This window comes from Chionomys nivalis, chromosome 9 (assembly GCF_950005125.1).
Source record: "Chionomys nivalis chromosome 9, mChiNiv1.1, whole genome shotgun sequence".
NCBI classification, from domain to species: domain Eukaryota; kingdom Metazoa; phylum Chordata; class Mammalia; order Rodentia; family Cricetidae; genus Chionomys; species Chionomys nivalis.
This window is the reverse complement of record NC_080094.1, coordinates 30,031,122-30,047,528: the sequence shown is the minus strand read 5'-3', so window position 1 is coordinate 30,047,528 and position 16,407 is coordinate 30,031,122. Positions and strand designations below refer to the sequence as shown.

Sequence of the window (16,407 nt, the reverse complement as noted above, 5' to 3'; positions counted from 1 at the left end):
AGGGTAAAAAACAATAAGAGTTTATTCATCAATTTTAAATAGGAGTTTAGAAATGGTCTCTATTACAACACATCTATCCGGCTACTGGAACTGCTCAACTGCACCCAAAACCAGCATGAACTAGGGCTTAGGGCCCAGCATAAAGGTCCATGAAGCCTTTTCTTCCTCTGGACCATTCTTTCCCATCAAATTCTGTGTTTGTCAGCCTAAAATCCAATACAATGAAGTGTTACACAGTAAGTTCACACACACAGGACACAGATAGACCAATGAGGCCACTCCAGTCCTTCTATAAATGCTACATGGAAAAACACATGAGTGAGATGAATGGCCTCTTAAAGAAACACTAGTGATAAGAACAAGAGGCAGTGGATAGGGAGGACATTTAAATTTCATTAGCTGACACAAAGCACTTGTTACTTCATACTACAACCAACATCTGCCCCTGTATTCCACTCCTGTTTCTGCCACTTCAGAAATATTCTCACTATAATTTAGTAGAAAATAGGCTCCAGGTTTTTTTTGTTCTGGTTTGTTTTGTTTTGTTTTTTAAGACAAGAGTCTCTCATATAGCCTAGGCTGGTCTCAAACTTATTAGGCAATCAAGAATAACCTTAAAATCCTAATCCTCCTGCCTCTACCTCCACCTCCAAGTGCAGGTATCATACGCTTATGCCACCACTCCATGTACCCAGGTTTTTTATTCTTTTCTGTGGTACTGTAGGCTGAACCTATGGATTCTAAATGTCTTTAGGAATCCTCTGTGAATCACAAGCAATAATCTTTAGGCTTCTATTCAAGAACATCAACACCAAGGAAACCTCAAGGTAAGCTCAAGAGGAGAGAAGGCTCGGAAGGTAAGAGCACTTGGCTTAATGCTCTTCCAGACAACCTGAGTCTGACTCCCAGCACCCATGTTATATGGTCCACAACCAGTTACTCCCAGAACACATATGGCTCACAATCAGTTGTAACGGCAGCTTCTGAGGGATCCGGTGTCCTCTTCTGGCTTCCTCGGGTACCCACACACATAAGACACACACATAGACACATAAACACACACACCTATATAAATTAAAAATGTCATTTTAGCATTCAGCCCTGGTAATGCTGCTTACCATCAACTACACTAGGGCTAGGGTTGATGAGTGTCTCCAGTGTGCAGGGTCCCCTGGATGACAGGACCGCTGGGAAACCAGGCACTAGGCAAGCGAAAATCAGCACCTGCTCTTCTGCACAGTTTGTCTGAAGTGCTTGAAGCCACAAAAGAAACAGTCTGATTCCTTCACATCTTATCTAAAAACAAAATTAAAAGCAATACAAAACAAATATTTAACACATATTTGTAGAAATGCTTTGCAATACAGCATCAGTCTTAAGAAAAGAGAGAGAGAGAATAACAGGTATGGTATAGTGGTATAACATCTGTAATCCCAGCACTTGGGAATCTAAGATAGGAAAATCTCAAGTTTCAGGCCAGCATGAACTTCAAAGCAAAATCCTGCCCACCCCCCAGAAAGAGAAAGGGAAGTAGGGGAGAGAAGGGGAGAGGATAAAGATATCAAGTACACAAGCTCTTCTCTCATTAAGAAGCAAGAATGTAATGTAGTACAATGGCTAAGAGATTGAGCACTAGAGCTAGGGAGCCTGGGTTCAAATTTACCCTCTGCTGCTGTCTAGCTATGATAGAAGGAGAATCACTTGACTTCTCTATGTCTTAGTTGCCCATCTGCAAAATGGGAAGACTGAGAGAGCTAACACGCATAAGGCACATCGAGCAGTGCCTGGCTCCCACTGAACTATCAATAGCACTTCATTCTGTAAGACAACACTATCCCCATCATCAATGCTCAATTGTCCATAGGAGCAATGGCAGAGATATTCTCTCTCCACGTTTACACTACGAGATAGCAGAGCAGAATTTCAGTCATGTTAACAAAATGTTCTTTGGAGCTAATAGGACTCTGTTTCCCTACTTCCCTGCCTGTGTCAATCCTCAGTGCCCTTACACACCTTCACCACGATCTGAATGATGAGCAGCACCCAACAGAAGTGAACAGACGCATCCCTTTCACTCTATCTACACTCACTTCCATCTCTACCCTAGCTTCGGAATTCAAAAACACACATTTCTCCTTTTCTGTCCTAAATGATTAAAAAGATAATACATAATAATAAGAAAATACATAAGTAAATGAGAATTTAAAGTGTGTTATCAGATGCAAATGAAACATACTGGAGGAATTCCCACAGTCTTTAATTACAACCATCCATAACTCAAGTTCCAGACAACCTAATGCCCGCTTCTGACCTCTGGTGGCACCAAGCACACATGTGGTGCACATACAAACAAGTAGACAAAACACTCAAACACTTAAAATAAAATAAATAAATCTTAAAAAGTTTAAAGAAATATTCCAGGGCTGGAGCGATGGCTCAGAGGTTAAGAGCATTGACTATTCTTCCAAAGGTCCTGAGTTCAATTCCCAGCAACCACATGGTGGCTCACAACCATCAGTAATGGGGTCTGGTGCCCTCTTCTGGCCTACAGGCATACCACAGACAGAATATTGTATATGTAATAAATAAATAAATATAAAAAAAGAAATATTCCACTATACTTTCATCAAAAATGATTACCTTAATAGAATTTCCAGTGTGTAGAAGCTTCTTTAAAGTTGAGCCTGGAAGTTTAAAACAAATGGTTAGAGATAGAGTATATTAAAAATATTTAAGGTATATGAGGGAATATTTAATATCTACATTTATTTTATTCCATTTTTATTTATGTGTGTATATACAATGTGTTTATGCATGGATGTACAGGTATGTGTGTGCACTGTTAGTGCAGTTGACCTCAAGAGGGCACTGGATTCCCTGAAACTAGAATTACAACCAGTTGTAAGCTACCCAATGTGAGGGTGCTTGGAACTAAACCCACGTCCTCTGCAAGAGCAGCAAGTGTTCTTAACACAATAGTACTCAAAATATCTGTTTAAAGATCAGCTTTAGAAAGGAAAAAAATGCATGCCTTTTCAAAAACGTAAGACTGATCATCAAAGACAAACAACCTCACAGAAGAAAAGATAACTGTTTCAGTCTGCAGGATTATGCAGTGAGATTTTAGTTAACCAATCAGAAGGTCAACCCACCAGAAAAAGTGTATTCTGGTGGAGGCAGGCCCAGATGCTGGGAATACCTAATTTTGAATAGCGGTTGTTCTGCTGTGAATCCCTTGTGAAGACATAGCACTCTACTTATCTAGTGGGATTTGTCCCAAGATTCAGCAGTGTATTAAATTATTGGGCATAATTTTCCCCGTGTACTAGTATTTTGGGTGACTTTATCCCCCAAACTGTGGGACCCTGGTGAGAAAGTTAGTCACACAATCAAAAACCTTTGTTTTCAAGTCAAATCTCCGCTCCATTCCCTGAGATAAACTTAGAAGCCAGCTCCCTGCAATTATCTTTTATTTGTAGAACATTTGGCCACAAGAGGAGTCTTCCAAATAGATCACATTTGCGACCTTCAAAGATAGGCACTAGGAGGAGGCTACGGCACATCTGAGCTTGTTGATTTATTGTCCTCACAGATGAGGAGGTGCCCCAAATTCACCGCAGCTGATCTGGGAAAGTGCAACCTCAGTTAAACACCCCCCTCAACTCTAAAAGGTCATTAATTCCTTGCACCTACTCTCACTTTGGTTTATTGATACAGGATTTTAGTCTAGGAAATTAACTGCCTGTGTCTTAACCCTGAAAGATAACAGGAAAAGCTATTGATCATTTAAACAGTTCTGGAGAAAAGTAATTCTTTTCACAAAGGCAGCATGGCGACAAATGCCACTGTTTGGCATGAGAGGCTGGAAATTGTCAGATCCCGGATTTTGCACTATATAGCCATTGTTCTAACCGCTTACGGTGATAGATGCAATTCTTATATCTGAGAGATTCCCTTCCTCCCCCAGCTAGCTAACACTGGTGAAAATGCATGTCTTCTTCCACAGTTTATGCCGGTCATCAAGGCTACCCTGAGTTCTCAGGTTCCACAACTCAGGCGGGTTGAGAGAGGCTCCTCCCTTCTTTTACATTTTATGAATCACAGACCTCTAGTGTAATTAACACTTTTAGGAATGTGGCACACGAATTCCCCTTTTCTTCCCTTCTTAGAATTTAAAGCTCTCTAACTCAACTTTTTTGCCTCTTAGTGGTGCCTGGGTGCTTTTCTAGCCACACCTCCCTGGAGCCATAGAGAAGGTTTGTGCAGCTCTTATCTGTCTTATGACCCTGAGAAATTCAAGCCTTGTAACCTTGCTATCAGCAGAGAATTGCTGATTGAGTGTTTATATAGACTGGAAACTTTGGAGCACAGCAGAACAATAAAGAAACAGAATCAAAAACATGGAGTGAGAGATTCATTTGCCCTCAGACATCCTGAGTCCTTCACTGGCTGCTGCTTCCTCTCTGAACCCTAAGAAGGCATTAGGGCTGGCCCCCAAAGGGCTCTTGTTAGATAACTTTAAAGATAGTAGTACTTTAAGTATGGTAACCTCTTAAACATTCTTTTTCAAAAGTCCAGATGGCTGACATTCCCATTACAGAGAAACTTGCTTACCCATTCCACTGCTGTTCTATTCACAACAGCTAAAAAATGGAACCAGCTTAGATGTCCATCAACTGAGGAATGGTTAATAAAAATAAGGTACATATGTACAATGTAACATTATTCAGTTTTAAAGAAAAAATTGAAATGTGCCAGTAAATGAGAAGAGCTGGAAAAAATTAGACTGAGTCACCCATGCCCACAAAGACAAAAATTTCATGAAATAAGAGGTGTTTGAGGTCCCCAAACAATACAAGTTGTTGCTATTCTTCTTAGTTGTCCACCAGAACTAGATGATAAGACCCTATTACTGAAGATATCAGATGCTTTGGATGCAAGAAATAGAGAAATCAAGCTGGTACTGAGCTAAGAACTTTCTCTTGGTTGGGTAGCTTTCACAGTGTCTCCTACCTCCTAAGAGTGCTGAGATCACAGACACACACACTGTCAGGCCGACTTTTCTGTGTGCCCTGTGCGTATGAACTAGAGTGGCTGCTAACCGCACAACAGTGGGCACATCTTGTCTGACAGGGGAGCATTCTAGTCTATAAGGCTTATGGCTAGTTAAGACTATTGAAACCTTTTCTCTTCCAGGAATCTGAATAGCACCTTCCAGCACTGTGGTCTGCACTGATGTACTGTTGGGGACAGGGAGTTTCTGGGGCTTCTCTGACCGACAATTTACAAGGAGGTATTTGACACCTCACACTGGGAATGTTGTTTGGTATACAATGTCTTCTGAGAGCAGCATTATCCAGCTATGCAGGATTGCTCCTTTCTCTTTCCAGAAACTTGCATTTTTAAGATGTTGGCCATATCTCATAGTCTAACATCTCTGAAATATATTAATGGAGGCTGGAGAGAGAGCTCAGTCTGGCAGGGAACTTGCTCTGTAGACCAGGTTGGCCTTGAACTCCAGAGATCCATCTGCCTCTGCTCTCAGTGCTGGGATTAAAAACATGTACCACAAATGAAAATCTTTTAAAGATATTTCAAAAATATTTTCTATGTTAAAAGTTCAGATAGATGTTTTTAATGTAATGCTAACATTACAAAGCTCTTTCCTATTTTTGTTTTTTGTTTAAAAATTTGTTCTCTGCCTCATATCTCAAACTAGTAAAGTGATCAGTACCACCACACACCATCAGTTGTCCTTTCACAAGAAAGGTCAGGGGCACAAACGCGCCCTGGGCTGCTGATTTGCAAAGATCATGGCAAGTGGAGGAAGAACATAGAATTTTCTGGCATTTCTACATCCACTGCAAGTACATAGGAACAGTGGTCCAATGAAGAAAGTAAAGTTCATCAAAAAAAAAATTGTTTAAAAATGGATCCAGAACCTAAATGTGAAACATAACCATAAAATTACTGGAAGAAAATACATCAGGTGTGATATTGCACTTGGGAGACAGAAGGTGGATCTCTGTGAATTCCAGACCAGACTGTCTACTAAGTAGGACTGGGGGATGGGGAGCTGAAGGCAAAGGCGTAAGTCACAAACACCAGTTTGGAATTATGATTAATAAAATGGTTATTTATTTTAAAGGGAAAAAACTTACAGATCACCGTCACAGACAACAGCCCTCTGCGCAATCAGGAAGGGAGTCTATTCGCCAGAAGCGGAGCAGGAAGTAAGAGAGAGCGAGGAGGGAAGTGGCCACTTTTTTAAAGGGAGAGAGACCACGCCCCAATGGGCTGGTATCTCAGCGACTATTGGCTGGAGGAGCGGAAGAACCTCCCGCAACAGGAAGCATATGAGCAAACACGGGAGATTTTTATGATTTTGTATTAATAACAGACTCCCTATCCCATGCCTATCTGAGGAGCTAGTGGCAACTGATGGCTGACTGGGGAGGGAGAGTCAATTCTTCAGGGATGTGGGCCCTGAGAGGCTACCCATTCCTTAGTGTGTTGTGTGCTCCTTCACCTATGCCCTTACAGGAAGCAGTAAAAAGATTTAGCAATTTTTTTTTTAAAGAGAAAGAGAGTATATGAGAGAAAAGTGGTTGGGCAGATAAAAAAGGAACTGGAGGGGAAGGAATAAGGAGTAAGCTTTGATCCAAACATATTTTATACATGTATGATTAAATAAAATATTTTTTAAAGATTTCTAGATATGACAAAAAGTAAAACCCATAAAAATGGTAAATTGGACTTCTCTAAAAATTAAAAACATTGTTCTTCAAAACAGAGAAAATATTTCCAAGGCATATATCTGATAAGACTTCCATCTAAAATATTGGAACCCCAAAAAACAAAAATTGAGAAAATAAAACAATGCAACTTTTAAATGGGTAGCCTTGAAACACATGTTACCAGAGACACACAGAAATTCTATGAACAAAAGTTTAAGACCATAAGTCAATGAGATAGCACATCCAACAACTAAACACTGACCATAACACCTGCTATTAACTGGACCATGACACTACTGAGGACATAAAATGATATAGCCACTCTGCAAAAAAAACAGTTTATCAGTTAAGTGTGCTGTACAGGAGATAGGAAAGCTTATTTCTACCTAAAGACCTGCATACAAATGTCTAACAGTAGGTTTATGTATAACAGCCAAATATGAGAATCAACTGAACACTATATCAGCAAGAGAATAGATCAAGAGATGATAGCAAAGCTATACAATGGAATATTGTTCTACTCAGAAATGAAAAGGAATGAACTTAGTACATAGCATACAGATGAATCTCAAAGTAAACAGAACATAAAAGATGCTATGCTAGCTAGTTTTGAGTCAACTTGATACAAGCTATTGTCATTTGAGAGAAGGGAACCTCAATAGAGAAAATACCTCCATAACCTCAGGCTGTAGGCAAGCCTATAGAGGATTTTCCTAACTGGTGGGAAATGCAGGATGGACCAGCCCACTGTAGATTCTACCACCCTGGCTGGTGGGTCCTGGGTTCTCTAAGAAAGAAGGCTGAGCAAGCCATGAGGACCAAGTCAGCAAGAATCAACTCCAGTGTGAGTTCCTACCTTGGCTTCCCTCAGTCATCTAGGATATGGAAGTCAAACAAACCCTTTCCTCCCCAAGTTGGTGCAGTAACTTTAAGGCAGATACCAAACAAACAAAAAGAACAGTGCTGCGTGATTTCATCTAAATAAGACTAAAAAATACAAAGACAGACCAGTGGTGGATCTGAAGAAATCCAACTTATCAAAATTTTTCTTTTACGGGTTTTACTTTCGGTGTCATACCTTGGGAATCTTGTGAAACTGTATTAGTGGTTGAGGCTGAGGTAGGTAAGAGGGGAACAGAGGAGCTACTAAGGAGGTTGAGGAAATTTGGGGTGATGCTACAATCATGATAATTTTTATATATTCTTTTTATTCTACCCCCAATAAAACTGTTTTATAAAAATAAATAATAAAAATCAGAACAGGTGAACTAGAAGTGAGTAGGTAAGAAGAGACTAGCAGGTTGGAGGCAACTATCTATCTGATAAAAAAGGGGGGGGGCAGGAAGCCGCTTGAGGATGGAGGAGAGAAGCAATGAGCTTATGGGCAACAAGGAGAAGGACTGGGAAAGAACGAGACCATGAAGAAAAAGAGAGATGAGACAACATTATACCAAGCTGGCACAGTCCAAGGAGAGGGGTGCTGAACCATTTCTGGAATTAGCACTACATAAAGAAAGGCCATGACCTCATCTCCATGACCCTGAAACAGAAGTGTCTCCAAGAAAAGTAAGGTTTCAGATGACCAAGGTGAAAGAAAGGCCAAGCTGTGGGGCTGCTGCTTAACCAACAGAACTGGCTCCATGCTCACAGGAGCATGACTTACAGCCATTCCCTCACGAACTTAGATAAGTAGGGTCCCCTGGGTAGCTCATCCTGACCATGACGATGCTACCCGAACAACTAAGAACGCAGCACACAGTTACTCTCATTACCACACCACAGAATCTCACAAGTCCTCAGGGTACCTCTTTAGGTGATATTTTGTAGTTTTAATTTTTTTTATCCTATCTTAAATATGTAATTGCAAAGCTTCAAGAAGTGCTAGGGCAAACCTTCTCAGATATAAGGGATTTTTTTTTTTTTTTTGCTTATTTGAAAGATTTAAAGATTAAGGAGCTCTCTTAGAATAAAGATTCAGTCACTAAGTCCTGTGGTTGTATTTAGTGTACATGTTTTATATTCTTTAAATTTAAATATGTAACACAAAACTCAAATTCAGTTTCTGTAAGAGCTTATTACCTATCTTCATAAAAATAATCTTAAATTAAAATTAGAACTCTGAATTTTGGACTATCTACTGACGATGCTATCTTTTTTCAGGTCAGGAAGCCCTGCTCACCTTTCAAGGCTCAGGTGGAAGCAACTTCTCTTGAAGGGTCCCCTCAACTTCTCCTGGGTAGACACATCGACCTTTCTTCTCCCTTGCACTATAGTCCCATCACAGCAGCAATTCACTGTAATTACTTTTCTCATCTATCCACAGGGTGAGAGGCCATCCAAAGCAGGAATGGTGACATGCTCTTTGTTTCTGCCCCCAAAGGTTTGTCTCTCCCTCAATAAATAGTGAAAGAAATTATCAAATAAAGAAGATTCCATTCCAAGGGTTATGGTTTCCTCCAGTGTAGCCAATAAGTAAAGAAGAAAAAATGTATCAAGTGACAGAGTCTTACAAGTAGGACGGAAGCAAGAACTCTTTATAAAGCACATGCAGAATTCACAGTGGGTTCCCTGGAATGGGGCAGTTTGGGCATTTTAAATTGCAACTGTGCTGTCAAATGTAAAGAGCTGGGCAGAAAGGACAGCAATGTTACTTGCTTTATTTCAAGTTCCCTCTGGCTGCCACATCTTAAAGCATTCAAACACAGAAATAATGTATCAATAATGCAGGCTTAAAGAATAATTATTCTTTAATAATGTTATTTTAAATGTGCCCTTTGAGGTGTAGTCCTTGGGCTCCCCAGGAACATGCTAAAGATGCACTATTTCAGGCCTCAGTCTGACCTACTGAGGAGCATGGTGGTCTTCTAACAAGAGACACAAAAGGATTCCTGTGCACACCAAGTTGAGAAGCACTGATCTAGAGTATTTTCTTAAATAAATGTACATTTAAAATAACATTTAATTTTTTTAATTTATTAATTGAAATTTTAATACACATATACAATCTCTTTGGTCATGTCCATTTCCCACTACCTGCTGGACCCCTCCCACTATAGCACCCTCCAAGTTCATATCCTCTGCTTTCTTTAAACCCCTGCTTCTTCCATCCTATAGTGTTAACAGGCTTGATCTTGTGCAGGTCTTGTGCAGGCAGCTGCAGTCACTGTGAGTTCGTGACTACAACAGCCCTCCTCCACTTCTGACTCTTACACTCCTTCCATCCCCTCTTATAAGCTATTTCCTGGGCCTTTCATGGGAGAGATATGGTGTAAATGATGAATTTAGGGCTGAGCACTCCAATCACTTACTTATTCTCTGTACTCAATCAGTGGTGGTGGTAAGAGAGATTTTCCTACAAAGTCCAAGTTGGACTTGATTTAAATTACCATACCTTTAATTCTTTCTATATGCTACTTTAATAGTATTAGTTATATGAAGCATTGTTGGGACCTCAACTGGTAGAAATTCATATCACTAATACATTGTTTGCTTTCATCTTACCTATACTCTGGTAATGCCATCGAAAGAAAATTCGTTCAGGTAGAAACTGCAGTATTTTCTACAAAATAAAAAAATTTTTAAAAATTAAATAAATTTTTGTGATAGACCCATATTACTCACCTCCCCCTCAACACACAAATAAGTAAATAAATATAATATAAATATAAATTTAATATGTATGTAAGAATCTCATAAAGTTAATGCCTACAAGTAGGTCTGTTGTTGTTGTTATTGTTGTTGTTTTGGGACAGGGTTTCTCTGAAGGTTTGGAGTCTGTCCTGGAACTAGCTCTTGTAGACCAGGCTGGCCTCGAACTCACAGAGATCCTCTTGTCTCTGCCTCCCGAGTTCTGGGATTAAAGACATGTGCCACCACTGCCTGGCCAGTTTTAGGATTGTACTTATGAAAGCATTCATTAGTGGACAACAAATAAATTTCAGAAGAAAAAGAGGACTGGGCTAGTAAAGTAGTCCTCATTACCAAAAGTTGGCTGTTGAGCGAGGGAGAGTCAGCTGCTCTTCAGGGATATGGTTCCTGGAGACTACTTATGCTCCAATGGATGGTCCTATGTCCATGCTCATACAAGAAACACTAAGTGATTCCATGGATTTAAAAACAGATCACGCAAAGTTGAGAGGTGAAAGGGAGAAGTTGGAGGGGAATTTGAGAAGGGAATGGATTTAATAAAAATATTCATTTATGAATTCCCAAACAACTTTAAAGATTTTATTATGCTTGCAAAAAAGAAAAAAAAAACTAAAGCCCAAATCAATGAGAAGGACCTTCCTCAAACCCCCACTCTAGAATACATTGTGGTAAATTATACTTAAATTATAAGATTCTTTTTATTTTTAATATAACTACTTAAAATATTTGGAGAACAACCATGGGACTCAGTTTTCTCTTTACACAGTGGGTAACAGAGATGAGTGAGTTGTCAGGCTGGCAGCAAGTACCTGTGCCCACTAAGCCAATTCATTGTCCCAGCAACTACTTTTCTTTTAATATAAAAAACTGCAAATAGTCAAAATATATCTATTGGCAATGGTAATACATTATCATTGTGGGTTGAAATTCCTATTCTTGCATCCCGCAGATGCATGAGTCTATAATCCCAGCATTCTTACAAGGATATGGGAGGCAAGCAGAATCTCTGGAAGTTAGCTTGCTGTAAGCAGTTGTGAACAACAGGAGAGCCTGCCTCAAACTAGGCAGAAAGCAAGAACCAACAACTGTCCATTGACTTCCAGGTGCACACTGTGGCATGTGCATACCTGTAGTCATACATATAAGCATGAAAAAATGAACACTTAAACACACACACATAAACATCATACACAGATACTACAATGTTTTTAATGTCATTGGCCCCCCCATAAACCCATACAGAGTGGTACTATTAGGAGGTATAGCTTTGTCGGAGTAAGTATGGCCTTGTTGGAGGAAATGTGAAACTGTGGGGGTGGGCTTTGTGGTCTCATATATGCTCAAGTCACGCCCAATGTCGCAGATCACTTCTTGTTGCCTGTGAGTCAAGATGTAAGAACTCTCATCTTCTTCTCTAGCACCATGTCTGACTGCATGCTGCCTTGTTTTCCGACATGACAATAATAGACTAAACCTCTGAACTATAAGTGAGTCATTCCATTTAAAGGTTTTCCTTTATAAGCGTGGCTGTGGTCATGGTGTCTCTTCACCGTAATAGAAACCCTAACTAATACAGACATACATATACACATAGATGATTTTTTTTAGACAGTATCTCTATGTAGCCCTGGCTATCCTAGAATTCACTATGTACATCAGGCTGACCTTGAACTCACAGTGATCCACCTGCCTCTGCCTCCTGAGTGCTAGGATTGAAGGTGTAGGCCACCATGCACAGCTTTAAAAATAAAATACATTTAAAAGGGGAATCAGAAGATGTGAAAATCAGTTATTACCACTGACAGTCTCACAGTTGCTATGCAAGTGATCTCCCACTGAGCCACATCTCATCCCTAAAAAGTCAATTCTCTATAAGCCAGTTTCTTAAACTACGAGGTGCAATTCCAAATAACATCACTTAACAGAATAGGAGTTACAAAATGTTGGCAAAAGTACAAGGTTTCTGAACAAACAACAACCAAAAATTAATCCAAAATCAAATATGTAATGAATCTAAAAGCAATGCTTGACCAAGATGCCCTGCACAACTTTATTGCAGACTTGGTTCAAAATATACAACACACACACTCTGTACTTTGCATGCAATGCCAGCAAATGCTACCCAAAACCCCACAGCTCAGATCTGAGTCTATTGTATGTTTATGAATTGTAGTGCTTTTACAAAGTACACAAAGTTTTTTGCTCCTATGGAAACATAATGGTTTAATTATGGGCAACAAAGATTTTCATTATTTTCCCACAAACATTCCTCAGAACATAAGCATTAAATTTGTGCATCTTTTGTTTGTATTGCATTGGTGAGCTTGATTCTTTAAACTGTTGGTTAAGTTCAAAATCATTATATGAATTTTGGCACAAGATTAGGACAGAATTCCTAGCAATTTCTGAAATGGCCTTACAGTATTTCTGCTACTTTACAGTATGCACCTATGCAGAGTGGCATTCTCAGCATTGACAGTCATAAAGTAAAAACAGTGATCAACTGTGAAAAACTGAAGACTCTATATCTTACTTCAAATATTTTGTTAAAATCTAATTCTTAAGGTAAAAATAAGCACATCTGTCTTATCATTATGCAAACATGATTCCATCTCTAATAAATGGCAAAACTACATGTATGTCAAATGATTATTTTAAAATAAGTTTCTTTGTGATCTATTATCACAAAATGTTTCATTGGGATACCCATTTTATACCTATATACCCAAGGTAGAGTACACATTTCTCTGACAAAAGGGGATCATGAATAGAAAAAGTTTAGGAAGTCCTGCTTTATAGAATGACAACAAAAACTCATATGAGCCTGGTCCTACCAAAAGGACATAGTCGTTAATGCCCCTTGTACCCACACACACCCCTGCCCTGCCACACTCTGGAATACAATACATGGGAGCCTACAGAGAGAAATAACCACAGCCAGCTGGAAAGCATCATCTGCACCAGCAACTCTGGAACTGGACTAACATGAAGGATGCCATATCTAGGCTGCTGCCAGACCAACAACTCAAGAGCCACCTATACCCACAGGAGGGCCAAGGTCAGTCAGTGTCTTTGGTAATAAAGTAATAGTAATCTTTGCAAGATAAGGTCTTTGGAAAATATGTTACAATGGGGTTATTAGAACCAATTGGCAGAGAGGAGCACCAGGGAAGGAATGGGAAGGAAACAGGATGAGCAGGCGAGCCACGGCCAGCTGAGAGGGAGCTTTAAGGCAAAGTCTCAAACAAATAGAAGTGAGACTCTATGTTCCAGGCTCATGGAAAGAAAAGGATAACCAGGGCTGGAAAGCTGAAGGCACTAACAGACAAGGGTACCAGTTGATGCCACTTTTGTAGTAGGTGGCAAATTCTTGAAGAAGAATCTGAGCAATACATTTTTTTATGTGCACAGTAATATTTAAATTATTAACTAGTCATTCTCATTAGATGAAAAGGCTGGAACACTGAAGAAGTGTATCCCACTTCAGGAGCCCAGATGTCCCCCAAGCTTTGTTTCCAACTTCAGCTGGAAGTAGCTTCATATGAAGTCTGTCGCTCTGAGGTCTTCCTGTGCTTTGCTGCCTGCTTCCTGACAGTTCATTTTGTCTGAGCAGATGGCACACCTTCTTCTGCATTAGCCTTTAAAGGAAACTCCCAGCTACATGGCAGGATCACCTTTGGATACCATTATTCAAGAAGATGCTAAGTAAACTAAGGATTCAGGGTGGATCTTGTCTTAATCTAGATTAATGTCTGATATATCCTTTACTCTCCAGACTTTTAACTTTTAACAGAAACCAAACTGGCACCGAGTCACATTTTTCAGTTTCCAAAACACAGATTTATATTCCTCACTCAGTTTTCTTTTATTAATATATAACAAAGAAAAGCATCTTTTAATATAAGAAAACAGGCTGGGCGGTAGTGGCACATGTCTTTAAGCACTTAGGAGGCAGAAGCAAGCAGATCTCTAAGTAGCAGGCTAGCCTGATCTAATGCACCAGGGCTACACAAAGAAATCCTGTCTCGAACATATTTATGTATGTGTGTGTATTTATGTATGCATGTATATGTGGTATATGTATTTATTATATGAGAAAACAGAAAATATATAAATATTCCAAGTAAATGGGCATAAAGATGTCTGCATACCGTCCAAGTTTACCACAAAAATCATACACTTAAGGTCAAGACAATCACTGTTATTTCTCAAAATTATTCAGATTTATAAAATCAGTCAACTTTAAAAATATTAAGAAATAAACTCTAAGGTTTAGATATAACACATCATGTCTAACACCTGAGGTAAAAATATTCCTAAAAGCACCTGTGAGATGCATTAATGGATACATGCACTTCCCACCAAGCCCTGCAGCCTGAGTTCAATTCCAGGACTTACATGATGGAAGAAGAGTATTGAGTTCCACAAGTTGTCCTATGTCCATGGTACATATACTTTACACAAACACTTGCACACACACACACACACACACACAAACACATAAACAACATAATTTTTTAAAAACAATATATCCCCAAATGACAGAACTTAATACAACAATTCAGAGACTGAAACAATCTCTCACCGTCACTTCTTTCTGTAATAACATTGTGATGGCTGGTTTTTATGGATTAAATCCTATGTGGGTCAATAAATATAAAGCCAAACACCACTACCTAGTCTAAATGCTAAGCCTGTGCCTCAGATGTCCCAGATGAAGCCTACTTTCGGTGAGGCCAATGCAATCTGGCATTTCTTGTACTGCAGCTGATACTCTGAGCTTCACTGCTGTGATGCCACACAAGCTATTGACATCTTGTTTGTAGTTTCACTGGAGAATAAAATAAAAAAATATTTCAAGAAAGCCACACAGTGTGAATAAATATTACTTTTTCTGGAAAACACATGACTCTGTTTAATGCTCAGTCTCAGCTGCATCTATATGGTAATCCATTACAGCACACTCAAAATCGAAATTAGGTATTACTACCGATCAGCACATCAGGGAATCTGTCGTTCTTTTAACTGATTATCCACAGCTACTTTTTCTTCAGAACCCACTGCATGACCAGGAATAATATGAAACATAAGTCGGAGTTCATACAAGATGCCACAGTGAACTTTAAAACTCCAGTCCTTCATTTAGTTTAGATGGGAAACTTTTTCCCCAAATTATTACCAGATGATTGCAGTATATTCAAGTTGATTCACACTTGACTGCAAGTCTACATGGAAAGCATGGCAGTAAAGAATGAGGAAGATATTACATATTAATGCATACCAGTTAATCTACCTGAAACAACCAACTAAACCCATTCAATGTGAGACTGGAGAGCCTGGGAGCAACCCTTCCCCAGGCCAGCTACAGGGCACAATGTGTGCATACAGAAGATGCTGCCCTGGCAGAAAAAAGACTTCCTTTAAAAGAACAGACATCTCAGCTTCATGACCTTGGAAGTAACAATGTGCAGAAAACTTAGAATGAGAATTGGCAGTCTTTTCACAAGAGGATTCTGCAGGTGCCTGGCTTCAGAAGGACCCATGCACATAGAGCCCACAAGCACACCACACATGCTTCCATGTCAACCTAAAGACAGACAACATTTTTGCTACTGTCTGGTGGATTCTCACCAGCTACTAAAAAAAACTCAACTCTTACATAGACAGACTATTTTCACTGGTCATTAATACTTGTTTAGAACCTTTAAATTCAAGTGAGACAGAGCTAACATGAACAAATAATCTTAAAAATAAGATGGATATGCTGAATACAGGGAGGTGCTTGTTCTTAGGGCAGCTTGCTCTGCAGTGCTTTGCTCATGCCCACAGGAGGCCTGCCCCTTTCTGAGCCAATACAGAGGAGGGGTGGTCTGGGGAGGGCAGAGGAAAGAGAGTGGGAGGAGAGGAAAAGGAGAGGCTGGGCTATTAAATAAATGACTGTCAGCATGCCACCATGCTCCCCTTCATGATGATAATGGACCGAACCTCTGAAACTGTAAGTGAGCCACCCCAATTACATATT

The 16,407-nt window shown here is 39.6% G+C and overlaps 1 protein-coding gene across 3 annotated transcripts in view; it reads right to left on the bottom strand.

Moving 5' to 3' along the window:
• Positions 1–16,407, bottom strand: part of Ralgapa2 (Ral GTPase activating protein catalytic subunit alpha 2) — a 272,467-nt gene that overhangs the window by 206,845 nt on the left and 49,215 nt on the right. For all 3 annotated transcript variants that reach the window (XR_009057697.1, XM_057780304.1, XM_057780305.1), the window contains exons 4-6: positions 10,239–10,296; positions 2,641–2,684; positions 1,119–1,296 (exon numbers count right to left, since the gene is read on the bottom strand). Coding sequence is in view for 2 of the 3 variants with exons in the window: in XM_057780304.1 (XP_057636287.1) it covers positions 1,119–1,296; positions 2,641–2,684; positions 10,239–10,296 (280 nt within the window). In the remaining variant the exon portion in view is untranslated. The remainder of the gene's footprint in view (positions 1–1,118; positions 1,297–2,640; positions 2,685–10,238; positions 10,297–16,407) is intronic.